General features: G+C 52.5%; 1 protein-coding gene and 1 long non-coding RNA gene across 5 annotated transcripts in view; one reads left to right on the top strand and one right to left on the bottom strand.

Moving 5' to 3' along the window:
• RNF220 (ring finger protein 220) overlaps nucleotides 1-27,643 on the top strand; it is a 347,897-nt gene that overhangs the window by 273,331 nt on the left and 46,923 nt on the right. For 2 of the 3 annotated variants that reach the window (XM_069735841.1, XM_069735840.1), the window contains exons 4-5: nucleotides 1,306-1,401; nucleotides 19,498-19,540. In XM_069735841.1, the coding sequence (XP_069591942.1) occupies nucleotides 1,306-1,401; nucleotides 19,498-19,540 (139 nt within the window). Of the gene's footprint in view, nucleotides 1-1,305; nucleotides 1,402-15,042; nucleotides 15,270-19,497; nucleotides 19,541-27,643 lie in introns of those variants that run through there. The other variant, XM_069735842.1, reaches the window with a different exon arrangement.
• Nucleotides 101-15,000, bottom strand: LOC138647051 (uncharacterized). Of its 2 annotated transcripts, none has more exons than XR_011314850.1 (3): nucleotides 14,915-15,000; nucleotides 1,261-1,420; nucleotides 101-235 (listed from the first exon to the last, which is right to left on the bottom strand). It is a non-coding gene; the product is annotated as an uncharacterized lncRNA (long non-coding RNA). The 2 variants fall into 2 exon arrangements; XR_011314851.1 differs by lacking the exon at nucleotides 101-235 and adding an exon at nucleotides 786-994.

Below are 27,643 nucleotides of genomic sequence, written 5' to 3'. Positions count from 1 at the left end.
ATTTGAGCGGGCTAGTGCAACATTAGCAATAGTTCGCTTATTCCCCCAAACTAATCCTTCCTCGTATCTTGTAAACTCACCACCATTGGAGCAACTGACGTGGTTTCCAAGATGTATATGTGCATGCCGCTCTGCCGGGACGTTACATGAAGCCGGGTGTCCGCTCCCTTAGTCAATAAGGCATCGGGGATGTGTGGGCTCGGCCGGCTTTGGAGGACCGCCACAGTCCACATACCTGATCAAAGAGATGGCAAGAGCTTATATTTACTGAGGTTTTTATTTTACATAAGTTAAAGATGGAAAATCTCTTTTCCCTTGTATCCAAACTAATGAGCGGAGATAAAAATGAAACAAGCAAAACATTGCGGCAGTGATAGCAATGTAGATGTAGCTGCAGACAAGATAAATACATATTGTAAAAGCATTAACTGAGCCTAAATGTTCCTGCGGAGGGATTATGTCAAGATGGGTAACCCGGCCCCCACCCCAAGTACCACCTGAGGCTTCGGCTTCTCCTGCCATGACTGCAGTCGCATTTTCTGGGCCGCGCTGCAGGGAGTGTGACTTGGCATGAATTGCGCCATACTTAACATGCGAGGTGGATATTTAGAATTGAAGTGCTTTCCACACAATTTAAAAATAGACAGTTTATTAATCTGAACTGCGAGCACATGTAGAAGAGGCCTGGAGATTGACATCTCTGGGATTAGTTTAGCCCCGTTTTTTTCCAGAGGTCATCTCCATGGTGCTCAGGAAGAATGCTGAATAAATGGCTCCGCAGCTCTTCCCAGGGCCGCTGAATACATAGCATTTCACTTTTGGCCTAATGGACCATTTTTCACCAAACAATGTTACAATATGGTCGCTTACAATTTATTTTTGCTTCGTGGCTGTTTTTTTTCCCCACCTCCTGCCGTACTTTGTACACCTTCAATTTCAGTTCTGATAAAACCCTGTGGAAAAGGCTGGGAGGAGAGTTTAATCTGTGTGGGACCTGTAATTACAAGAATCTGTAGCGGTTAATAGCATTCAAACCTGCGATCAATGCTTTTTTATAGGTACGCTACATGAAAGATCACTTGGCTGCCTGCAACCCCATTGAGCCGGGAGATGCCGGCAGCGTTAACAAAGATGTTCAGTTTTGACAAATGATCAAACGAGCTTTGCTTTTGGAAGGTGTAATGGCACAATAGAGCGGAGGGCACACACAAAAATAGTACATAAAAGCTTTGGAATTTTCTGATTTCTTGCAATTCTTACCTGACCTCTTCATCTGCCCCCCCACCCTTGTCTGTCATTCTGCAGTCTGTGCTGTTATCAGCTTCAATCAAGAGAGAAGGGGAATCGCCCACAGCGTCGCCCCACTCCACGGACGAGATTCACCACTCGGACAGATACCAGGTGCGCCGCCATTGAAGGGCTGGGAAAAAAGATGAAAAGTGTAAAACGAGCAGTTAATTACTAGGCGGCGGCCATTGAAACCGTTAACACAGCAGGATAATAGGGTCATTTATTGATACAGCTGGAACTCCACACATTAAATCATCACTGTCAGGTCGTGTTTTTTTATCTATTGCGTTAGATTGACTTCTGCATTATGTGATTAGACACATTGTGTAACCGGACAAAGGCCCATAGACAAGCGCTGCTGCCACAACCTGTCCTGCCCCGCCGGTGACCAGTAATGATGAAGGCTCCGCACACATCAGCCCGCTCCGCTCACATCAGCCCGCTCCGCACACGTCGGCCCGCTCCGCACACGTCGGCCCGCTCCGCACACGTCGGCCCGCTCCGCTCACGTCGGCCCGCTCCGCACACGTCAGCCCGCTCCGCACACGTCAGCCCGCTCCGCACACGTCAGCCCGCTCCGCACACGTCAGCCCGCTCCGCTCACGTCAGCCCGCTCCGCACACGTCAGCCCGCTCCGCACACGTCAGCCCGCTCCGCACACGTCAGCCCGCTCCGCACACGTCAGCCCGCTCCGCACACGTCAGCCCGCTCCGCACACGTCAGCCCGCTCCGCACACGTCACCCCGCTCCGCACACGTCGGCCCGCTCCGCACACGTCGGCCCGCTCCGCACACGTCGGCCCGCTCCGCACACGTCGGCCCGCTCCGCACACGTCGGCCCGCTCCGCACACGTCGGCCCGCTCCGCACACGTCGGCCCGCTCCGCACACGTCGGCCCGCTCCGCACACGTCGGCCCGCTCCGCTCCCGGGTATCTGCAGAATCATTAACAGAAAAACACTAAAGAATGACAACGACACTCACACGGTCCCTACAGCCTTTCCTGCAGCAATTCACAGTCACAGTGCTCGCAGTAGTCTCCAACACACGTCACGTCAAGCAGAGGAATAACAGAATCTACATACAGTAATGTGTGTACACAGTGACTTCACCAGCAGAATAGTGAGTGCAGCTCTGGGGTATAATACAGGAGGTAACTCAGGATCAGTAATGTAATGTATGTACACAGTGAGTGCACCAGCAGAATAGTGAGTGCAGCTCTGGAGTATAATACAGGATGTAACTCAGGATCAGTAATGTAATGTATGTACACAGTGACTACACCAGCAGAATAGTGAGTGCAGCTCTGGGGTATAATACAGGATGAGGTAACTCAGGATCAGTAATGTAATGTATGTACACAGTGACTGCACCAGCAGAATAGTGAGTGCAGCTCTGGAGGATAATACATGATGTAACTCAGGATCAGTAATGTAATGTATGTACACAGTGACTGCACCAGCAGAATAGTGAGTGCAGCTCTGGAGGATAATACATGATGTAACTCAGGATCAGTAATGTAATATATGTACACATTGACTGCACCAGCAGAATAGTGAGTGCAGCTCTGGGGTATAATACAGGAGGTAACTCAGGATCAGTAATATAATGTATGTACACAGTGACTGCACCAGCAGAATAGTGAGTGCAGCTCTGGGGTATAATACAGGATGTAACTCAGGATCAGTAATGTAATGTATGTACACAGTGACTGCACCAGCAGAATAGTGAGTGCAGCTCTGGGGTATAATACAGGATGTAACTCAGGATCAGTAATGTCATATATGTACACAGTGACTGCACCAGCAGAATAGTGTGTGCAGCTCTGGAGTATAATACAGGAGGTAACTCAGGATCAGTAATATAATGTATGTACACAGTGACTGCACCAGCAGAATAGTGAGTGCAGCTCTGGGGTATAATACAGGATGTAACTCAGGATCAGTAATGTAATGTATGTACACAGTGACTGCACCAGCAGAATAGTGAGTGCAGCTCTGGAGTATAATACAGGATGTAACTCAGGATCAGTAATGTAATGTATGTACACAGTGACTGCACCAGCAGAATAGTGAGTGCAGCTCTGGAGTATAATACAGGATGTAACTCAGGATCAGTAATGTATGTACACAGTGAGTGCACCAGCAGAATAGTGAGTGCAGCTCTGGAGGATAATACATGATGTAACTGAGGATTAGGACAGGGTCAGCAGTGTATGTGCAGTAATGTTTGTCACAAGCTGTTGCTGTAGATCAGTGACTGATCGCTCTGTTCCGTCCTTCCATGATATAGCTGTAATATGAGGTCATCTGAGCTGCGGCTAGTTGGTGGCCATGCCCTTTCTCCTCCAGCCGCCTCAGTACTACAGTGAAAGCTTTTCATGTCTCCTATGTCTGAGTGAAGCTGTCAGGTTGGAGAGTGACTGTGTAAATTCAGCGTCACGGCTGGCACTTGGCAGATGGAAGTCGTCCAGCGCGCAGAGTGCACCACTTTCTCGGCAGCGTCAGTGACTGTCATTACAGCTGGACTGACATGTTTCTGTCCGAGAGCCATTAGTAGCGACAGCTCTGAGGATGTTACATTCTACGGAGCTGACAACTGTGGAATTGCAATCCACTATAAATAGAATCGCTGCGGACGGAGGCGATGAAAGCGGCGCTGTCTACCCAGAATGTAAAATAGCTGAACTGCCTGGATACAGAAGACCCCCAGACTGTTATAAGAATTGTTTTTTGGGGGGTGGAAATTAATCATCCATTTCACAAAGTGGTAATTTTAATTCTCTATTAAAAAGTATTAATGACAAACTCCAGAAATCATCATTCCCAGGAGAATCCTTCAGACCCCATCATGGTCACATACAGAATATACTGGATATATCCCATGTGCATTTGCTCTAGAATTTGCAGCAGAATCTCCGTTTTTTTTTGTGATGATTTGCAGTTTGAATTACCACAAACCTGCGCAGGGATTAGCTTAATCCAGGGCAATAATCCGAGTGTCACATCCCACATTGTTTGTCACGGTTTCATGACATTTTACCAGCAAAAAAATCCCAAGAAAACAAAACCACAAACACAATGTGCCTGTTAAGGCTATCTTCACGGACTTTTATCGAGGTGGAAGAGTCTAACGTGTGTGAACAGAAGGCCATGCAGTCTTCAATGCAGTTTTTGAAGGATTGTTTTATTCACACTTTTTCCACTGAATTTCATGTAAAGTTTGCTGCACGTTCCACAACAAATGTTCGGCTACGTGCACAAAGAGCTTTTGTAGCAGAACTCGGCAAAAACTTTCAAGTCCTCAAAATCTCAGAACTCCTCAAAAAGCTTTGGCCAATTGATGGAAGCGATTACACCAGAATACTGGCAGGACCTGAAGTGAAAAATCGCAAAAGATTCGTGCAATGAATAGTTGCACACGGAGCTTTGAATTATTGGTGTTTTCACACCAGTTTTGCCCAGCTCCACCAAAATGGGTGGGACGAGAGCGCGACACCGTCTACGCTCCGCTTCATCCACAAATCTCTCCACAGTACGATGAATGCGCTTACGTTTCTGTGAAATATCTCATGTTTTCATACCTTGTTGAGGCATTGCGCTATGTGACGCTTTTCGGCAGCAGAGATCCTTTTTTCCCATATTGCTTGAAACCTGCGGCTGCTTAATACTGTGGATCGTCCTCCTTCTTACGGAGTTTTCCTTTAATAGGACACCTGGAAACAAATCATCACAGGTTTCTGGGACTGATGTCAGTGATCCAAAGACCCCAAGACAAAAAACGTCTATGAGGTTATGGGAAACCACAGAACTATATTTTTATGGCACTGACATCCAATTTGCAGAATAATTTGGAACGGGTGTAGTATTGCGACTATGATCATTTGCATATAAATCAGCATTTAGCCATTCATTCTAATCTTAGAGCTTTTTAGTCCTGGGTACTGCTATGAACTGTGCCCCCTAACAATCCTGCATTGTTTATTGTGGGGTTAGTGGCTCTTTTCTGGACCTGTGTCACTTACAATGTATGGATGGTAGGATGTACTAATGACCCTGCCTCCGCTGCAGAATGCTTGCGCCATGTGGTGGATGACAGATAAACGCTATTAACCCGTCAGCCTGGGAAAGCGGGCACAGCGTCACACACAAAGGATGTGCACTGGCAAAACTACCATCCATAGGATAATCCTTTCTGATGGCTTCAGGTCACCAAAATCACAGAATACGGGCACAGGACAGAGAGAAGAGATGGCAAAGTGTCAGGAAAACGGCCAATCTGGGGGCATAGAGCACCACAAGATCGGCCAACCCTGGGGCATAAAGCTCGAAGGAAAACGGCTGACCCATGGACAAAAAGCACCAGGAAACTGGCTGACCCCGGGACAAAAAGATCCAGGAAACTGGCCAACCCCAGCACAAAAAGCACCAGGAAACTGGCTGACCCCTGTACAAAAAGATCCAGGAAACTGGCCAACCCCAGCACAAAAAGCACCAGGAAACTGGCTGACTCCGGGACGAAAAGATCCAGGAAACTGGCCAAGCCCAGGCAAAAAGCACTAGGAAACTGGCTGACCCCTGGACAAAAAGATCCAGGAAACTGGCCAACCCCAGGACAAAAAGCACCAGGAAACTGGCTGACCCCAGGACAAAAAGCACCAGGAAACTGGCTGACCCTGGGACAAAAAGCACCAGAAAAGTGTCTGACCATGGGATGAAAAGCTCTAGAAAACTGGCTGACCCTGGGACAAAAAGATCCAGGAAACTGGCCAACCCCAGGACAAAAAGCACCAGGAAACTGGCTGACTCTGGGACGAAAAGCTCTAGGAAACTGGCCAACCCCAGGACAAAAAGCACCAGGAAACTGGCCAACCCCAGGACAAAAAGCACCAGGAAACTGGCTGACTCCGGGACGAAAAGCTCTAGGAAACTGGCTGACCCTGGGACAAAAAGCACCAGAAAAGTGTGACCCTGGGATGAAAAGCTCTAGAAAACTGTCTGACCCAGGGACAAAAAGCTCCAGGAAACTGGCTGACCCCGGGACAAAAAGATCCAGAAAACTGGCTGACCCTGGGACAAAAAGCTCCAGGAAATTGGCTGACCCTGGGACAAAAAGCTCCAGGAAACTGGCTGACCCTGGGACAAAAAGCTCAGGGAAACTGGCTGACCCTGGGACAAAAAGCTCCAGGAAACTGGCCAACCCCAGGACAAAAAGCACCAGGAAACTGGCTGACCCCGGGACAAAAAGCTCAGGGAAACTGGCTGACCCTGGGACAAAAAGCTCCAGGAAACTGGCCAACCCCAGGACAAAAAGCACCAGGAAACTGGCTGACCCTGGGACGAAAAGCCCTAGGAAACTGTCTGACCCTGGGACAAAAAGCACCAGGAAACTGGCTGACCCTGGGACAAAAAGCACCAGGAAACTGGCTGACCATGGGACGAAAAGCTCCAGGAAACTGGCTGACCCTGGGACAAAAAGCTCCAGGAAACTGGCTGACCCTGGGACAAAAAGCACCAAGAAACTGTCTGACCCTGGGACAAAAAGCACCAGGAAACTGGCTGACCCCGGGACAAAAAGCTCAGGGAAACTGGCTGGTCCTGGGACAAAAAGCTCCAGGAAACCAGCGGACCCAGAGGCAAAAAGCACCAGGAAACTAGTCGGCCCAGGAGCACAAAAATGCCAGGAACCTGGCAGACCCAAGGGCACAAAAGTAACACAGCCATCAGGAGGCAAAGCGCCAAGAAACCGGCCGACGCCAGGACACAAAAATGCCAGGAAACCGGCCGACTCAGAGGCACAAACACAGAGATCAAGGGGTAAAGTGCCAAGAAACCAGCCAATCCCAGGGCACAAAACGCCAGAAAATCGTCCAACCTTGGGGTATGAATCATCACAAGGTCGGCCGACTCCGGGACACAAAGCACCAAGCAATCGACTGACCCCGGGGCACAAAAATGCCAGGAAACCAGCAGACCCAGGGACATAAAGCATCAGGAAATCGGCCGACCCAGGGGCTCAAAACACAGTGATCAGGGGAAAAAGCGCCAAGAAACCAGCCAACCGCAGGGCACAAAATCCAGTAAACCGGCTGACCCAGGGACATAAAGGGCCAGGAAATCAGCCGACCCAGAGGCACAAAACAGCGATCAGGGGGCAAAATGTCAAGAAACCAGCAGTTCTAGAAATCAGGGAGAGGTTACGAGCCCAATTTGAAAATACGCAATGGTATTTGCTGCAACGGATAAGTGGTCATTCACCAATTCCATAATCTTGTGGCTACAGATGCGCACACAGAGGTTAGGTGGGAGGGTTATGGGTGGGCTTAAGGGAAGGGAGTTACTGTTGAATTAACTACTTTTATATGACTGTTTTGTTTTATGTTGAGAAACTTAATAAACAGATTTATAAAAAAAAAAAAAAAGAAACCAGCCAACCGCAGGGCACAAAATGCCAGTAAATCAGCTGACCCAGGGACATAAAGCGGCAGGAAATTGGCCAACCCAGGGGCACAAAAAGACAGGAAATTGTCTGACCCAGGGACATAAAGGGCCAGAAAATCAGCTGACCCAGGGGCACAAGAAGCCAGGAAATTTGCCATCCCAGGGTAAAAACTATCAGGAAATCAGCCAACTCAGGGGCACAAAACACAGCGATTAGGGGGCAAAGCGCCAATAAACCGGCGAACTACCGGGCACAAAACACCAGGAAATCGGCCAACCACGGGGCACAAAATGCCCGGAAATCGGCCAATCCAGGGACATAAAGCACCAGGAAATTGGTCGACCCAGGGACCCTAAGCGCCAGAAAATTGGCCGATCCAGGGACCCAAAGTGCCAGGAAATCAGCCGACCCAGGGACATAAAGCGCCAGGAAATCGGCCGACCCAGGGACATAAAGCGCCAGGAAATCGGCCGACCCAGGGAGATAAAGCGCCAGGAAATCGGCCGACCCAGGGAGATAAAGTGCCAGGAAATCAGCCGACCCAGGGAGATAAAATGCCAGGAAATCGGCTGACCCAGGGACATAAAGCGCCAGGAAATCGGCCGACCCAGGGAGATAAAGCACCAGGAAATCGGCCGACCCAGGGAGATAAAGCACCAGGAAATCGGCCGACCCAGGGACATAAAGCGCCAGGAAATCGGCCGACCCAGGGACATAAAGCGCCACAAAATGGGGCCATGAAAAAATTAAGAGACTCAGGAACACAAAACAAAGGGGCAAAGCACCAAGAGAATGGAGAACCCAAGGGCAAATAATGAGAGCCTGACACAGGCTCCGGCTACAGCCCTGAGATGTGTGTAGTTCTGGCTTAGATACTATCTGCTAAGTGGCTGAATCACACATCAAAGAATTAGATGCACTGCTCTGCAGACAGTATCACATGGGGACAGGATTAAAAACAGCAAAAAGTATCTCACAATATAGCATTAGATACAGCAGATAGTATGTATTACACATGGCACAGTGTTACACGGGATTGATTAGGTACAGCAGTAACACACTGGATGGATGAGGTAGAGCACAGTGTCACGGGATGGATTAGATACAGCACAGTGTCACACGGGATGGATTGGGTACAGCAGTGTCACACGGGATGGATTAGGTACAGCACAGTGTCACATGGGATGGATAAGGTACAGCACAGTGTCACACGGGATGGATTAGATACAGCAGTGTCACACGGGATGGATTAGATACAGCAGTGTCACACGGGATGGATTGGGTACAGCACAGTGTCATACGGGATGGATTAGGTACAGCAATGTCACACGGGATGGATTGGGTACAGCACAGTGTCACATGGGATGGATTAGATACAGCAGTGTCACACGGGATGGATTAGATACAGCAGTGTCACACGGGATGGATTGGGTAGAGCAGTGTCACACGGGATGGATTGGGTACAGCACAGTGTCACACATGATGGATTAGGTACAGCACAGTGTCACACGGGATGGATTGGGTACAGCACAGTGTCACACGGGATGGATTAGATACAGCAGTGTCACACGGGATGGATTAGATACAGCAGTGTCACACGGGATGGATTGGGTACAGCACAGTGTCACACGGGATGGATTAGATACAGCAGTGTCACACGGGATGGATTGGTTACAGCAGTGTCACACGGGATGGATTAGATACAGCAGTGTCACACGGGATGGATTGGGTACAGCAGTGTCACACGGGATGGATTGGGTACAGCACAGTGTCACACGAGATGGATTAGATACAGCAGTGTCACAAGGGATGGATTAGATACAGCACAGTGTCAGACGGGATGGATTGGGTACAGCACAGTGTTACACGGGATGGATTGGGTACAGCACAGTGTCACACGGGATGGATTAGGTAAAGCACAGTGTCACACGGGATGGATTGGGTACAGCACAGTGTCACACGGGATGGATTAGATACAGCAGTGTCACACGGGATGGATTGGGTACAGCACAGTGTCACACGGGATGGATTAGATACAGCAGTGTCACACGGGATGGATTGGGTACAGCAGTGTCACACGGGATGGATTAGATACAGCACAGTGTCACACGGGATGGATTGGGTACAGCAGTGTCACACGGGATGGATTGGGTACAGCACAGTGTCACACGAGATGGATTAGATACAGCAGTGTCACAAGGGATGGATTAGATACAGCACAGTGTCACACGGGATGGATTGGGTACAGCACAGTGTTACACGGGATGGATTGGGTACAGCACAGTGTCACACGGGATGATTAGGTAAAGCACAGTGTCACACGGGATGGATTGGGTAGAGCAGTGTCACACGGGATGGATTGGGTACAGCACAGTGTCACACATTATGGATTAGGTACAGCACAGTGTCACACGGGATGGATTGGGTACAGCAGTGTCACACGGGATGGATTAGATACAGCACAGTGTCACACGGGATGGATTGGGTACAGCACAGTGTCACACGGGATGGATTGGGTACAGCACAGTGTCACACGGGATGGATTGGGTACAGCACAGTGTCACAAGGGATCGATCGGGTACAGCACAGTGTCACACGGGATGGATTAGATACAGCAGTGTCACACGGGATGGATTAGATACAGCACAGTGTCACACGGGATGGATTGGGTACAGCACAGTGTCACACATGATGGATTGGGTACAGCAATGTCACACGGGATGGATTGGGTACAGCACAGTGTCACACGGGATGGATTGGGTACAGCAGTGTCACACGGGATGGATTGGGTACAGCACAGTGTCACACGGGATGGATTGGGTACAGCACAGTGTCACATGGGATGGATTGGGTAGACCACAGTGTCACACGGGATGGATTGGGTACAGCACAGTGTCACACGGGATGGATTAGATACAGCACAGTGTCACACGGGATGGATTGGGTACAGCACAGTGTCACACAAGATGGATTAGATACAGCACAGTGTCATACAGGATGGATTGGGTAGAGCACAGTGTCACACGGGATGGATTAGATACAGCAGTGTCACACGGGATGTATTGGGTACAGCACAGTGTCACACAAGATGGATTAGCTACAGCACAGTGTCACACAGGATGGATTGGGTACATTGGGTACAGCACAGTGTCACACGGGATGGATTGGGTACAGCACAGTGTCACACGGGATGGATTGGGTACAGCACAGTGTCACACGGGATGGATTAGATACAGCACAGTGTCACACGGGATGCATTGGGTACAGCAGTGTCACACGGGATGGATTGGGTACAGCACAGTGTCACACGGGATGGATTGGGTACAGCACAGTGTCACACATTATGGATTAGGTACAGCACAGTGTCACACGGGATGGATTGGGTACAGCAATGTCACACAGGATGGATTAGATACAGCACAGTGTCACACGGGATGGATTGGGTACAGCACAGTGTCACACGGGATGGATTGGGTACAGCACAGTGTCACACGGGATGGATTGGGTACAGCACAGTGTCACAAGGGATCGATCGGGTACAGCACAGTGTCACACGGGATGGATTAGATACAGCAGTGTCACACGGGATGGATTAGATACAGCAGTGTCACACGGGATGGATTGGGTACAGCACAGTGTCACACATGATGGATTGGGTACAGCAATGTCACACGGGATGGATTGGGTACAGCACAGTGTCACACGGGATGGATTGGGTACAGCAGTGTCACACGGGATGGATTGGGTACAGCACAGTGTCACATGGGATGGATTGGGTAGAGCACAGTGTCACACGGGATGGATTGGGTACAGCACAGTGTCACACGGGATGGATTGGGTACAGCACAGTGTCACACGGGATGGATTGGGTACAGCAGTGTCACACGGGATGGATTGGGTAGAGCACAGTGTCACACGGGATGGATTAGATACAGCAGTGTCACACGGGATGGATTGGGTACAGCAGTGTCACACAAGATGGATTAGATACAGCACAGTGTCACACGGGATGCATTGGGTACAGCAGTGTCACACGGGATGGATTGGGTACAGCACAGTGTCACACGGGATGGATTGGGTACAGCACAGTGTCACACGGGATGGATTAGATACAGCACAGTGTCACACGGGATGGATTGGGTACAGCACAGTGTCACACAGGATGGATTAGATACAGCACAGTGTCACACGGGATGGATGAGATACAGCACAGTGTCACACGGGATGGATTGGGTACAACAGTGTCACACGGGATGGATTGGGTAGAGCACAGTGTCACACGGGATGGATTGGGTACAGCACAGTGTCACACGGGATGGATTGGGTACAGCAGTGTCACACGGGATGGATTAGATACAGCACAGTGTCACACGGGATGGATTGGGTACAGCAGTGTCACACAGGATGGATTGGGTACAGCACAGTGTCACACGGGATGGATTGGGTACAGCACAGTGTCACACGGAATGGATTGGCTACAGCACAGTGTCACACGGGATGGATTGGGTACAGCACAGTGTCACACGGGATGGATTAGATACAGCACAGTGTCACACGGGATGGATTGGGTACAGCACAGTGTCACACGGGATGGATTGGGTACAGCACAGTGTCACACGGGATGGATTGGGTACAGCACAGTGTCACACGGGATGGATTGGGTACAGCAGTGTCACACGGGATGGATTGGGTACAGCACAGTGTCACACGGGATGGATTAGATACAGCACAGTGTCACACGGGATGGATTGGCTACAGCACAGTGTCACACGGGATGGATTGGGTACAGCACAGTGTCACACGGGATGGATTGGGTACAGCACAGTGTCACACGGGATGGATTAGATACAGCACAGTGTCACACGGGATGGATTGGGTACAGCACAGTGTCACACGGGATGGATTGGGTACAGCACAGTGTCACACGGGATGGATTGGGTACAGCAGTGTCACACGGGATGGATTAGATACAGCACAGTGTCACACGGGATGGATTGGGTACAGCAGTGTCACACAGGATGGATTGGGTACAGCACAGTGTCACACGGGATGGATTGGGTACAGCACAGTGTCACACGGGATGGATTGGGTACAGCACAGTGTCACACGGGATGGATTAGATACAGCACAGTGTCACACGGGATGGATTGGGTACAGCAGTGTCACACAGGATGGATTGGGTACAGCACAGTGTCACACGGGATGGATTGGGTACAGCACAGTGTCACACGGGATGGATTGGCTACAGCACAGTGTCACACGGGATGGATTGGCTACAGCACAGTGTCACACGGGATGGATTGGGTACAGCACAGTGTCACACGGGATAGATTGGGTACAGCACAGTGTCACACGGGATGGATTAGATACAGCACAGTGTCACACGGGATGGATTGGGTACAGCACAGTGTCACACGGGATGGATTGGGTACAGCACAGTGTCACACGGGATGGATTGGGTACAGCAGTGTCACACGGGATGGATTGGGTACAGCACGGTGTCACACGGGATGGATTGGGTACAGCAGTGTCACACGGGATGGATTGGGTACAGCAGTGTCACACGGGATGGATTGGGTACAGCACAGTGTCACACGGGATGGATTGGGTACAGCAGTAACACACGGGATGGATTGGGTACAGCACAGTGTCACACGGGATGGATTGGGTACAGCACAGTGTCACACGGGATGGATTGGGTACAGCACAGTGTCACACGGGATGGATTGGGTACAGCAGTAACACACGGGATGGATTGGGTACAGCACAGTGTCACACGGGATGGATTGGGTACAGCACAGTGTCACACAGGATGGATTGGGTACAGCACAGTGTCACACGGGATGGATTGGGTACAGCAGTAACACACGGGATGGATTGGGTACAGCACAGTGTCACACGGGATGGATTGGGTACAGCACAGTGTCACACGGGATGGATTGGGTACAGCACAGTGTCACACGGGATGGATTGGGTACAGCAGTAACACACGGGATGGATTGGGTACAGCACAGTGTCACACGGGATGGATTGGATACAGCACAGTGTCACACGGGATGGATTGGGTACAGCAGTGTCACACAGGATGGATTGGGTACAGCACAGTGTCACACGGGATGGATTGGGTACAGCACAGTGTCACACGGGATGGATTGGCTACAGCACAGTGTCACACGGGATGGATTGGCTACAGCACAGTGTCACACGGGATGGATTGGGTACAGCACAGTGTCACACGGGATAGATTGGGTACAGCACAGTGTCACACGGGATGGATTAGATACAGCACAGTGTCACACGGGATGGATTGGGTACAGCACAGTGTCACACGGGATGGATTGGGTACAGCACAGTGTCACACGGGATGGATTGGGTACAGCAGTGTCACACGGGATGGATTGGGTACAGCACGGTGTCACACGGGATGGATTGGGTACAGCAGTGTCACACGGGATGGATTGGGTACAGCAGTGTCACACGGGATGGATTGGGTACAGCACAGTGTCACACGGGATGGATTGGGTACAGCAGTAACACACGGGATGGATTGGGTACAGCACAGTGTCACACGGGATGGATTGGGTACAGCACAGTGTCACACGGGATGGATTGGGTACAGCAGTAACACACGGGATGGATTGGGTACAGCACAGTGTCACACGGGATGGATTGGGTACAGCACAGTGTCACACGGGATGGATTGGGTACAGCAGTGTCACACGGGATGGATTGGGTACAGCACGGTGTCACACGGGATGGATTGGGTACAGCAGTGTCACACGGGATGGATTGGGTACAGCAGTGTCACACGGGATGGATTGGGTACAGCACAGTGTCACACGGGATGGATTGGGTACAGCAGTAACACACGGGATGGATTGGGTACAGCACAGTGTCACACGGGATGGATTGGGTACAGCACAGTGTCACACGGGATGGATTGGGTACAGCACGGTGTCACACGGGATGGATTGGGTACAGCACGGTGTCACACGGGATGGATTGGGTACAGCACGGTGTCACACGGGATGGATTGGGTACAGCAGTGTCACACGGGATGGATTGGGTACAGCACGGTGTCACACGGGTTTCCGCTATATATATATATATATATACTCGTGTGTTTGTCTCCCTTATATCCTGGGGTCTCCGGGGCATCCCGGCAGGGGCCCGCGCCTCCTCTACCTCAGCCGCTGCTTCTAATCTCCGCTGTCCGGACTCTGTGCGGCTCGTGTCAGAAGTCTCGGTTTTCCCGCCTCTCGGTTGTCATGGTGACAGCAGTGAGCGGCGGCACGTCAGCGTGACTACATGTCGTGCGCGCCTGTCACATGACCATTCCAAGATGGCGCCCGTCTCGAGATCATTCAGGCAGTGAAGAGCCGTTAGAATCCACCGCCATCGGCACCGGGCCCGGGCAGCGGAAGAGCACCCGTCCACACCGGGCATGACAGGCTGCAGCGGCTCTCCGGAGGCCGAGATTTAAGGCGACCGCCCCCTAATTGCCATGCAGAGCGAGCGCAGCGGCGGCCGCAGAAAGGAAGTAGGTTTGTTTACATCTGAGGGGAGGGAGGATCTGCGGCCATTAGCCCCCGACACCAGCCCCAACATTAGTACCCCAACCTCAGTGCCCCCCACGGTCCCCGACATCAGTATCTCACACCGGCTCCGACATCATCCCCCCCTACCACCGGACCCAAAATCTGCCCCCGGTCCCAACATCAGGACCCCCCACACCTGCCCCGACATCAGGACCCCCCACAGGACCCCCCACACCTGCCCCGACATCAGGACCCCCCACACCTGCCCCGACATCAGGACCCCCCACACCTGCCCCGACATCAGGACCCCCCACACCTGCCCCGACATCAGGACCCCCCACACCTGCCCCGACATCAGGATCCCCCATACCTGCCCCGACATGAGGATCCCCCACACCTGCCCCGACATCAGGATCCCCCACACCTGCCCCGACACAGGACCCCCCACACCTGCCCCGACATCAGGACCCCCCACACCTGCCCCGACATCAGGACCCCCCACAGGACCCCCCACACCTGCCCCGACATGAGGATCCCCCACACCTGCCCCGACATGAGGATCCCCCACACCTGCCCCGACATGAGGATCCCCCACACCTGCCCCGACATGAGGATCCCCCACACCTGCCCCGACATCAGGATCCCCCACACCTGCCCCGACATGAGGATCCCCCACACCTGCCCCGACATGAGGACCCCCCACACCTGCCCCGACATCAGGATCCCCCACACCTGCCCCGACATGAGGATCCCCACACCTGCCCCGACATCAAGACCCCCCACACCTGCCCCGACATCAGGATCCCCCATACCTGCCCCGACATCAGGATCCCCCACACCTGCCCCGACATCAGGATCCCCCACACCTGCCCCGACATCAGGACCCCCCACAGGACCCCCCACACCTGCCCCGACATCAGGACCCCCCACACCTGCCCCGACACAGGACCCCCCACACCTGCCCCGACACAGGACCCCCCACACCTGCCCCGACATCAGGACCCCCCACACCTGCCCCGACATCAGGACCCCCCACACCTGCCCCGACATCAGGATCCCCCACACCTGCCCCGACATCAGGATCCCCCACACCTGCCCCGACATCAGGACCCCCCACACCTGCCCCGACATCAGGACCCCCCACACCTGCCCCGACATCAGGATCCCCCACACCTGCCCCGACATGAGGACCCCCCACACCTGCCCCGACATCAGGATCCCCCACACCTGCCCCGACATCAGGACCCCCCACACCTGCCCCGACATCAGGACCCCCCACACCTGCCCCGACATCAGGACCCCCCACACCTGCCCCGACATCAGGATCCCCCACACCTGCCCCGACATGAGGACCCCCCACACCTGCCCCGACATCAGGATCCCCCACACCTGCCCCGACATCAGGACCCCCCACACCTGCCCCGACATCAGGACCCCCCACACCTGCCCCGACATCAGGATCCCCCCACACCTGCCCCGACATCAGGATCCCCCACACCTGCCCCGACATCAGGATCCCCCACACCTGCCCCGACATCAGGATCCCCCACACCTGCCCCGACATCAGGATCCCCCACACCTGCCCCGACATCAGGATCCCCCACACCTGCCCCGACATCAGGATCCCCCACAGTCTCTAACTGGGTCGCTGTGACCAGTGGGGTACCGCAGGGGTCAGTATTTGGACCTGTTCTCTTCAACATATTCATTAATGATCTGGTAGAAGGTTTACACAGTAAAATATCGATATTTGCAGATGATACAAAACTATGTAAAGCAGTTAATACAAGAGAAGATAGTATTCTGCTACAGATGGATCTGGATAAGTTGGAAACTTGGGCTGAAAGGTGGCAGATGAGGTTTAACAATGATAAATGTAAGGTTATACACATGGGAAGAGGGAATCAATATCACCATTACACACTGAACGGGAAACCACTGGGTAAATCTGACAGGGAGAAGGACTTGGGGATCCTAGTTAATGATAAACTTACCTGGAGCAGCCAGTGCCAGGCAGCAGCTGCCAAGGCAAACAGGATCATGGGGTGCATTAAAAGAGGTCTGGATACACATGATGAGAGCATTATACTGCCTCTGTACAAATCCCTAGTTAGACCGCACATGGAGTACTGTGTCCAGTTTTGGGCACCGGTGCTCAGGAAGGATATAATGGAACTAGAGAGAGTACAAAGGAGTGCAACAAAATTAATAAAGGGGATGGGAGAACTACAATACCCAGATAGATTAGCGAAATTAGGATTATTTAGTCTAGAAAAAAGACGACTGAGGGGCGATCTAATAACCATGTATAAGTATATAAGGGGACAATACAAATATCTCGCTGAGGATCTGTTTATACCAAGGAAGGTGACGGGCACAAGGGGGCATTCTTTGCGTCTGGAGGAGAGAAGGTTTTTCCACCAACATAGAAGAGGATTCTTTACTGTTAGGGCAGTGAGAATCTGGAATTGCTTGCCTGAGGAGGTGGTGATGGCGAACTCAGTCGAGGGGTTCAAGAGAGGCCTGGATGTCTTCCTGGAGCAGAACAATATTGTATCATACAATTATTAGGTTCTGTAGAAGGACGTAGATCTGGGTATTTATTATGATGGAATATAGGCTGAACTGGATGGACAAATGTCTTTTTTCGGCCTTACTAACTATGTTACTATGTTACACCTGCCCCGACATCAGGATCCCCCACACCTGCCCCGACATCAGGACCCCCCACACCTGCCCCGACATCAGGATCCCCCACACCTGCCCCGACATCAGGATCCCCCACACCTGCCCCGACATCAGGACCCCCCACACCTGCCCCGACATCAGGACCCCCCATACCTGCCCCGACCTCAGGACCCCCCACACCTGCCCCGACATCAGGTTCCCCCAGACCTGCCCCGACATCAGGATCCCCCACACCTTCCCCGACATCAGGACCCCCCACATCTGCCCCGACATCAGGACCCCCCCACACCTGCCCCCGACATCAGGACCCCCCCACACCTGCCCCGACATCAGGACCCCCCCACACCTGCCCCGACATCAGGACCCCCCACACCTGCCCCGACATCAGGACCCCCCACACCTGCCCCGACCTCAGGACCCCCCACACCTGCCCCGACCTCAGGACCCCCCACACCTGCCCCGACCTCAGGACCCCCCACACCTGCCCCGACATCAGGATCCCCCACACCTGCCCCGACATCAGGATCCCCCACACCTTCCCCGACATCAGGACCCCCCACATCTGCCCCGACATCAGGACCCCCCCACACCTGCCCCCGACATCAGGACCCCCCCACACCTGCCCCGACATCAGGACCCCCCCACACCTGCCCCGACATCAGGACCCCCCACACCTGCCCCGACATCAGGACCCCCCACACCTGCCCCGACCTCAGGACCCCCCACACCTGCCCCGACCTCAGGACCCCCCACACCTGCCCCGACCTCAGGACCCCCCACACCTGCCCCGACCTCAGGACCCCCCACACCTGCCCCGACCTCAGGACCCCCCACACCTGCCCCGACCTCAGGACCCCCCACACCTGCCCCGACCTCAGGACCCCCCACACCTGCTTCGACATCAGGATCCCCCACACCTGCCCCGACATGAGGATCCCCCACACCTGCCCCGACATGAGGATCCCCCACACCTGCCCCGACATGAGGATCCCCCACACCTGCCCCGACATGAGGATCCCCCACACCTGCCCCGACCTCAGGACCCCCCACACCTGCCCCGACCTCAGGACCCCCCACACCTGCCCCGACCTCAGGACCCCCCACACCTGCCCCGACCTCAGGACCCCCCACACCTGCTTCGACATCAGGATCCCCCACACCTGCCCCGACATGAGGATCCCCCACACCTTCCCCGACATCAGGACCCCCCACATCTGCCCCGACATCAGGACCCCCCCACACCTGCCCCGACCTCAGGATCCCCCACACCTTCCCCGACATCAGGATCCCCCACACCTGCCCCGACATGAGGATCCCCCACACCTGCCCCGACATGAGGATCCCCCACACCTGCCCCGACATCAGGACCCCCCCACACCTGCCCCGACCTCAGGACCCCCCCACACCTGCCCCGACCTCAGGACCCCCCACACCTGCCCCGACCTCAGGACCCCCCACACCTGCCCCGACCTCAGGACCCCCAGCCTTGCACCCCTCCACTTTTCCCGCGGTCTCTGACGCGTGTGTCTTGTGTCTCCACAGACTTTCCTGAGAGTGCGAGCCAACAGGCAGACTCGGCTGAACGGTGAGTGGCGCCATCTGTGAGCAGCACTGCGTCCGCCTACATGTACATTGTGTGTGTGCAGAAATCCCGGCACCTCCGGCCTCGGCTGCAGTCACTGAGGTTATTAATGGTCGTCAGAGGAAGGTTCTGCAGCGGAGTGTACAAACCATCAGGATCCGCTGCCGGCAGCTCCTGTGTAATCCCTGACCAGTGAGGTCCCCCATGGACTCGATGGAGACGCTGAAGACAGCTCCTGTGCGATCACCGACCAATGATGTCCCCAATGTGCTCGATGGAGACAAGTCCGGGGACGCTGCAGCCACAGGATCAGGTTCAGGGCTCTGACGGGTCACGGTTGTGGGAGGAACATGTTGCCTGGGGATGTTATGGGGACACTTTGGGGGAAATGGTTGCACCGCTGATTCCACCAACAAATCAATGCACCAATAAACTGTTAGTGACCTGGAAAGAAGACTAGAGGGGTCCGGCTACTGGCCATCATACCACCACATACGCGCACACCCCATTATCCTGGGAGTCGGACCAGTGACTTTGACTTAGCTCCTGTGGTCTCCAGACCATTCTCTGGCTGTTGTTGCATCAAAGACCAGGGCCAGACTCCTCAATATGGAGGACAGACCTCCATCCCAGACTCGTTGATGTCTTGCTCTGCACCATGATGGTCTGATAGCTGTGATGTGAGGTCAGTGGACTTCTGTAGCCAGGCGTCCGGCTTACAGCCCAATGTGGTGCCCACGCCTCATGATGGTTTGTGTGACGCCTTAGTCTCTCTGTGTGATGTCCGATTTTACTTGTAAGACAAAACAGATGACTGAGCACTGTTCTTATCTGATGAGACCACATGTGCACTTAGAGGTCTTCACAAGGAAACATCACACCAGTCCTACTCCCGGGATTATGGGGGGTGTATATAATGTCTGGTAGACAGACCCCTCCAGTCTTCATTCTAGTTCTCTAACAGCTCGACATATTAATCTTGTGGTGGAACCAGTGGTGCGGCCATTTTTCTAAAGTGTCTGGGAGCCGTTATCCCAGATCACATGCTCCTGGCACTACTGTGGGCTCCAGCGTGGCCCAAACCTGCTCTCATGGCTGCAGTGTCTCCGGACATGACTCCATTTAGGACGTCACCAGTCGGTGATTACACAGGAGCTGCTGGCAGCAGATCCTGATGATTTGTATACTCTGGGCAGAACCTTCCTCAGTGACAGCAGCCAAAACCGGAGGTGCTGGGATTTCTGCACGAGGCTCAGATTCCGGACTGGAGAATCGGGAGGATGTGATAATTGTGTTTCCATCATCTGCAGATCAGCGACATCTGCTTCATCCACCACTTCTCCTTCAGGCTTTTCCATTTCAAGTGAACCAATGCAATTTTCCTCTGTTTTTTAATTCTTTTGAGACTATGTTCCCTGGTAATAGTGTGTCAGAGAATGCAAAATGTTAAAAGTTTTTCTGTGTACTTTTAGTTTTCTTAAAATTTAATTTCCAAAGTTTTGAAAGTGCAAATTTCTGTGTTTGCATGCCTTCATGTTTCTCCTCATAACTCAGGCCAGAACCAAGATGGAGAAACGGGAAAAGGCCATTCCACTCAACTGAGTGCAGTAGTTCAGTGCAGGATCTGCTGTAAATGTTTCCTTAATAATTTTGGAAACTTCTGCAATGTCCTATAAATGTCTGTTCTGTTCCTGATCTGAGGATCTTGACTTCTTAGTGGAGATGAATCAGTGCAGCACTTTCTGCACATGCTCAGTAGTGACCGGGGCTGTGGAGTCAGGGAAAGTGAGGTGGTTTGGCTTACCGACTCCACTGGCCTGAATTTACTCTTTCAGACTCAAACACGAAATTTTGAAAAGCATTTCCAAAATATCAATGATATAACATTTTAATAAAAAATTCACATGTACCTTCTATGTTCATAGCCACATCTGTACCAAAATTCAAGTTGGGATCTCAAATGGATCTTTCTTCAAAAAGTAACTGTATGAACAGCGTCAATTTGCAAATCTTGAATTCAGGTCTTTTCAGCCTGTGATCTAATAGTGCAGGGTCTATATTTTTCAATTAAAATTTTAAAAAAGTTTCATGACTTGTCCTGATCATAAACCAGGCATTAAATCATTAGATAAATCTATAGTGGATGCAGTGAAAGGTTTGTACAGTGGCGACAACGTGATCTGAATTATACCTGGCAAGAAAGACAGTGTGTCTATGAAAGTGAACAGTAAGTAAACGCCTGTCCACAAAAGGCTGCTTCTTGCCAATTTGAAAGAGACCTATGAATTAAAAAAAAAAAAAAATAAGCTTCTGTCAAAAAAGGATTTTCAAGCTGTGCTGCCCTGCCACCTAAAGAATGTGTCCTGGCTGATGGTCGTGGTGCACTCTCGGTATGTACAGCACCCCAGAACACTGCGGCCTAAAGATTGTGTCCTGGCTGATGGTCGTGGTGCACTCTCGGTATGTACAGCACCCCAGAACACTGCGGCCTAAAGATTGTGTCCTGGCTGGTGGTCGTGGTGCACTCTCGGTATGTACAGCACCCCAGAACACTGCGGCCTAAAGATTGTGTCCTGGCTGATGGTCGTGGTGCACTCTCGGTATGTACAGCACTCCAGAACACTGCGGCCTAAAAATTGTGTCCTGGCTGGTGGTCGTGGTGCACTCTCGGTATGTACAGCACCCCAGAACACTGCGGCCTAAGGATTGTGTCCTGGCTGGTGGTCGTGGTGCACTCTCGGTATGTACAGCACTCCAGAACACTGCGGCCTAAAAATTGTGTCCTGGCTGGTGGTCGTGGTGCACTCTCGGTATGTACAGCACCCCAGAACACTGCGGCCTAAAGATTGTGTCCTGGCTGGTGGTCGTGGTGCACTCTCGGTATGTACAGCACTCCAGAACACTGCGGCCTAAAAATTGTGTCCTGGCTGGTGGTCGTGGTGCACTCTCGGTATGTACAGCACTCCAGAACACTGCGGCCTAAAAATTGTGTCCTGGCTGGTGGTCGTGGTGCACTCTCGGTATGTACAGCACCCCAGAACACTGCGGCCTAAGGATTGTGTCCTGGCTGGTGGTCGTGGTGCACTCTCGGTATGTACAGCACTCCAGAACACTGCGGCCTAAAGATTGTGTCCTGGCTGGTGGTCGTGGTGCACTCTCGGTATGTACAGCACCCCAGAACACTGCGGCCTAAAGATTGTGTCCTGGCTGATGGTCGTGGTGCACTCTCGGTATGTACAGCACTCCAGAACACTGCGGCCTAAAAATTGTGTCCTGGCTGGTGGTCGTGGTGCACTCTCGGTATGTACAGCACCCCAGAACACTGCGGCCTAAGGATTGTGTCCTGGCTGATGGTCGTGGTGCACTCTCGGTATGTACAGCACCCCAGAACACTGCGGCCTAAAGATTGTGTCCTGGCTGGTGGTCGTGGTGCACTCTCGGTATGTACAGCACCCCAGAACACTGCGGCCTAAAGATTGTGTCCTGGCTGATGGTCGTGGTGCACTCTCGGTATGTACAGCACTCCAGAACACTGCGGCCTAAAAATTGTGTCCTGGCTGGTGGTCGTGGTGCACTCTCGGTATGTACAGCACCCCAGAACACTGCGGCCTAAGGATTGTGTCCTGGCTGGTGGTCGTGGTGCACTCTCGGTATGTACAGCACCCCAGAACACTGCGGCCTAAGGATTGTGTCCTGGCTGGTGGTCGTGGTGCACTCTCGGTATGTACAGCACTCCAGAACACTGCGGCCTAAAAATTGTGTCCTGGCTGGTGGTCGTGGTGCACTCTCGGTATGTACAGCACCCCAGAACACTGCGGCCTAAAGATTGTGTCCTGGCTGATGGTCGTGGTGCACTCTCGGTATGTACAGCACTCCAGAACACTGCGGCCTAAAAATTGTGTCCTGGCTGGTGGTCGTGGTGCACTCTCGGTATGTACAGCACCCCAGAACACTGCGGCCTAAGGATTGTGTCCTGGCTGGTGGTCGTGGTGCACTCTCGGTATGTACAGCACCCCAGAAAACGGCGGCCTAAGGATTGTGTCCTGGCTGGTGGTCGTGGTGCACTCTCGGTATGTAGAGCACCCCAGAACACTGCGGCCTAAGGATTGTGTCCTGGCTGGTGGTCGTGGTGCACACTCGGTATGTAGAGCACCCCAGAACACTGCGGCCTAAACATTGTGTCCTGGCTGGTGGTCGTGGTGCACTCTCGGTATGTAGAGCACCCCAGAACACTGCGGCCTAAGGATTGTGTCCTGGCTGGTGGTCGTGGTGCACTCTCGGTATGTAGAGCACCCCAGAACACTGTGGCCTAAGGATTGTGTCCTGGCTGGTGGTCGTGGTGCACACTCGGTATGTAGAGCACCCCAGAACACTGCGGCCTAAGGATTGTGTCCTGGCTGGTGGTCGTGGTGCACTCTCGGTATGTAGAGCACCCCAGAACACTGCGGCCTAAGGATTGTGTCCTGGCTGGTGGTCGTGGTGCACACTCGGTATGTAGAGCACCCCAGAACACTGTGGCCTAAGGATTGTGTCCTGGCTGATGGTCGTGGTGCACTCTCGGTATGTAGAGCACCCCAGAACACTGCGGCCTAAACATTGTGTCCTGGCTGATGGTCGTGGTGCACACTCGGTATGTAGAGCACCCCAGAACACTGTGGCCTAAGGATTGTGTCCTGGCTGATGGTCGTGGTGCACTCTCGGTATGTAGAGCACCCCAGAACACTGCGGCCTAAGGATTGTGTCCTGGCTGGTGGTCGTGGTGCACTCTCGGTATGTAGAGCACCCCAGAACACTGCGGCCTAAGGATTGTGTCCTGGCTGATGGTCGTGGTGCACTCTCGGTATGTACAGCACTCCAGAACACTGCGGCCTAAAAATTGTGTCCTGGCTGGTGGTCGTGGTGCACTCTCGGTATGTACAGCACCCCAGAACACTGCGGCCTAAAGATTGTGTCCTGGCTGATGGTCGTGGTGCACTCTCGGTATGTACAGCACTCCAGAACACTGCGGCCTAAAAATTGTGTCCTGGCTGGTGGTCGTGGTGCACTCTCGGTATGTACAGCACCCCAGAAAACGGCGGCCTAAGGATTGTGTACTGGCTGGTGGTCGTGGTGCACTCTCGGTATGTAGAGCACCCCAGAACACTGCGGCCTAAGGATTGTGTCCTGGCTGGTGGTCGTGGTGCACTCTCGGTATGTACAGCACCCCAGAAAACGGCGGCCTAAGGATTGTGTACTGGCTGGTGGTCGTGGTGCACTCTCGGTATGTAGAGCACCCCAGAACACTGCGGCCTAAGGATTGTGTACTGGCTGGTGGTCGTGGTGCACTCTCGGTATGTAGAGCACCCCAGAACACTGCGGCCTAAAGATTGTGTCCTGGCTGGTGGTCGTGGTGCACTCTCGGTATGTACAGCACCCCAGAACACTGCGGCCTAAAGATTGTGTCCTGGCTGATGGTCGTGGTGCACTCTCGGTATGTAGAGCACCCCAGAACACTGCGGCCTAAGGATTGTGTCCTGGCTGGTGGTCGTGGTGCACTCTCGGTATGTACAGCACCCCAGAAAACGGCGGCCTAAGGATTGTGTACTGGCTGGTGGTCGTGGTGCACTCTCGGTATGTAGAGCACCCCAGAACACTGCGGCCTAAGGATTGTGTCCTGGCTGGTGGTCGTGGTGCACACTCGGTATGTAGAGCACCCCAGAACACTGCGGCCTAAACATTGTGTCCTGGCTGGTGGTCGTGGTGCACTCTCGGTATGTACAGCACCCCAGAAAACGGCGGCCTAAGGATTGTGTACTGGCTGGTGGTCGTGGTGCACTCTCGGTATGTAGAGCACCCCAGAACACTGCGGCCTAAGGATTGTGTCCTGGCTGGTGGTCGTGGTGCACACTCGGTATGTAGAGCACCCCAGAACACTGCGGCCTAAGGATTGTGTCCTGGCTGGTGGTCGTGGTGCACTCTCGGTATGTAGAGCACCCCAGAACACTGCGGCCTAAGGATTGTGTCCTGGCTGGTGGTCGTGGTGCACACTCGGTATGTAGAGCACCCCAGAACACTGTGGCCTAAGGATTGTGTCCTGGCTGATGGTCGTGGTGCACTCTCGGTATGTAGAGCACCCCAGAACACTGCGGCCTAAACATTGTGTCCTGGCGGGTGGTCGTGGTGCACTCTCGGTATGTACAGCACCCCAGAAAACGGCGGCCTAAGGATTGTGTCCTGGCTGATGGTCGTGGTGCACACTCGGTATGTAGAGCACCCCAGAACACTGCGGCCTAAGGATTGTGTCCTGGCTGGTGGTCGTGGTGCACTCTTGGTACGTGAATATGCCGCGCTCTCGGTACGTGAATATGCCGCGCTCTCGGTACGTGAATATGCCGCGCTCTCGGTACGTGAATATGCCGCGCTCTCGGTACGTGAATATGCCGCGCTCTCGGTACGTGAATATGCCGCGCTCTCGGTACGTGAATATGCCGCGCTCTCGGTACGTGAATATGCCGCGCTCTCGGTACGTGAATATGCCGCGCTCTCGGTACGTGAATATGCCGCGCTCTCGGTACGTGAATATGCCGCGCTCTCGGTACGTGAATATGCCGCGCTCTCGGTACGTGAATATGCCGCGCTCTCTGTACGTGAATATGCCGCGCTCTCGGTACGTGAATATGCCGCGCTCTCGGTACGTGAATATGCCGCGCTCTCGGTACGTGAATATGCCGCGCTCTCGGTACGTGAATATGCCGCGCTCTCGGTACGTGAATATGCCGCGCTCTCGGTACGTGAATATGCCGCACACCAGATCGCAGAGTTTGTGACTGAAGGAGGGACGCAGATGGCTGAGGACGGCTCTTCTGCACAGCATGAAAACAGAAGACTTACAAAATCTTTCTTCTGATGGCAGAGATTTATAATGGAAGCTGAATGGTTGTTTTTGCCCCAGCTCTTAGCACAAGTGTAGGTGTTGGCTTAGGAGGCCCCGTGAAACATGTTGCAGCCCGGGCAGCCTCCAGACGCCGTATTCACAGCAAATCTCATCACCCATGAAACTTTTCAACTGGAGTGAGACAAACAGTTGTGACTTGTATTGTTTAGGATTATTGTACTTGTTTTTATTATGTACACCCCTCCTCACACGTAAAGCACCATGGAATAAATGGCGATATAACAATAAATATCCCTACCATGCAGTTCATGTAGTGTACAAACCAGGACTGTGAAGAAGAGGAGAGTTTAACATTTGTTACATTGAGCAGAACTCATCACAGGGACTCGGCGCTGCCACCGTCATCCCAAGTAGTGAAACTGTAATAAAACAAAGGTTTTCGCATTCAGCAACGACAGTGAAGTCCATGATGTGATTGAGGGCGGCGCGAGATCAGCAATGGATGACAGAACTGGTGATGTGACCTGTGGATATGATCCGCACTGCTGGACTCTTCAGATGATAATGAAGGAGTTGAAGTGACTTTTCTGCACCTTCTGGTCCATCACCGTCCTTTGTGTATTCAAGAAAATGAGATATTTTAAAAGTAACCAAAATTCAGCTATAACTCGGGTGTCAAACCCCATAACAGCCGGAGATATTATATATACAATGTTATAAGAGATTGTGGACAAGATCACACAAAGAGATGATAAAAAGGTCACTTTAAAGACTTAGTTCATATTCGTTTATTTTACAGCTTCATGGTTTAACTACTGTACTATTGTTTTTAAAACCTTGAAAAAGGACATTTCTAGTGACCTAATAATAAAAAAATTGTTACATGTATATTTAAAAAAAATAATTTAGTTGATCTTGACTCCTCATAAACAAAATATTAACTAACAGTCTTGTGACATATCAGATTAAAGCCCGTGCAATTCTGGACAAAATGATGCCTTTCCCATCTCTGTATCTTAATTCTAGCCCGATATGATAAAACAAATGTAATATCACACAAGCCCAAAATTCAGGCTTTTTCAAAACCTTAGAAAAACTAAAAAATTAACCAACGAAGATAAAAATTTTAAACTTCCAATTTTTTATATATATCTGAAAGAATCCTTGGCCATTATATGGTGATGTATGCAGGTGTGTATATATACAAGTGCTTCCCACTAAAATTGGGCGTC

The sequence above is a fragment of the Ranitomeya imitator genome, chromosome 8, assembly GCF_032444005.1.
Source record: "Ranitomeya imitator isolate aRanImi1 chromosome 8, aRanImi1.pri, whole genome shotgun sequence".
NCBI lineage: Eukaryota > Metazoa > Chordata > Amphibia > Anura > Dendrobatidae > Ranitomeya > Ranitomeya imitator.
Note: the sequence above shows the minus strand (reverse complement) of the source record. Positions and strands in the feature narration are given on the sequence as shown.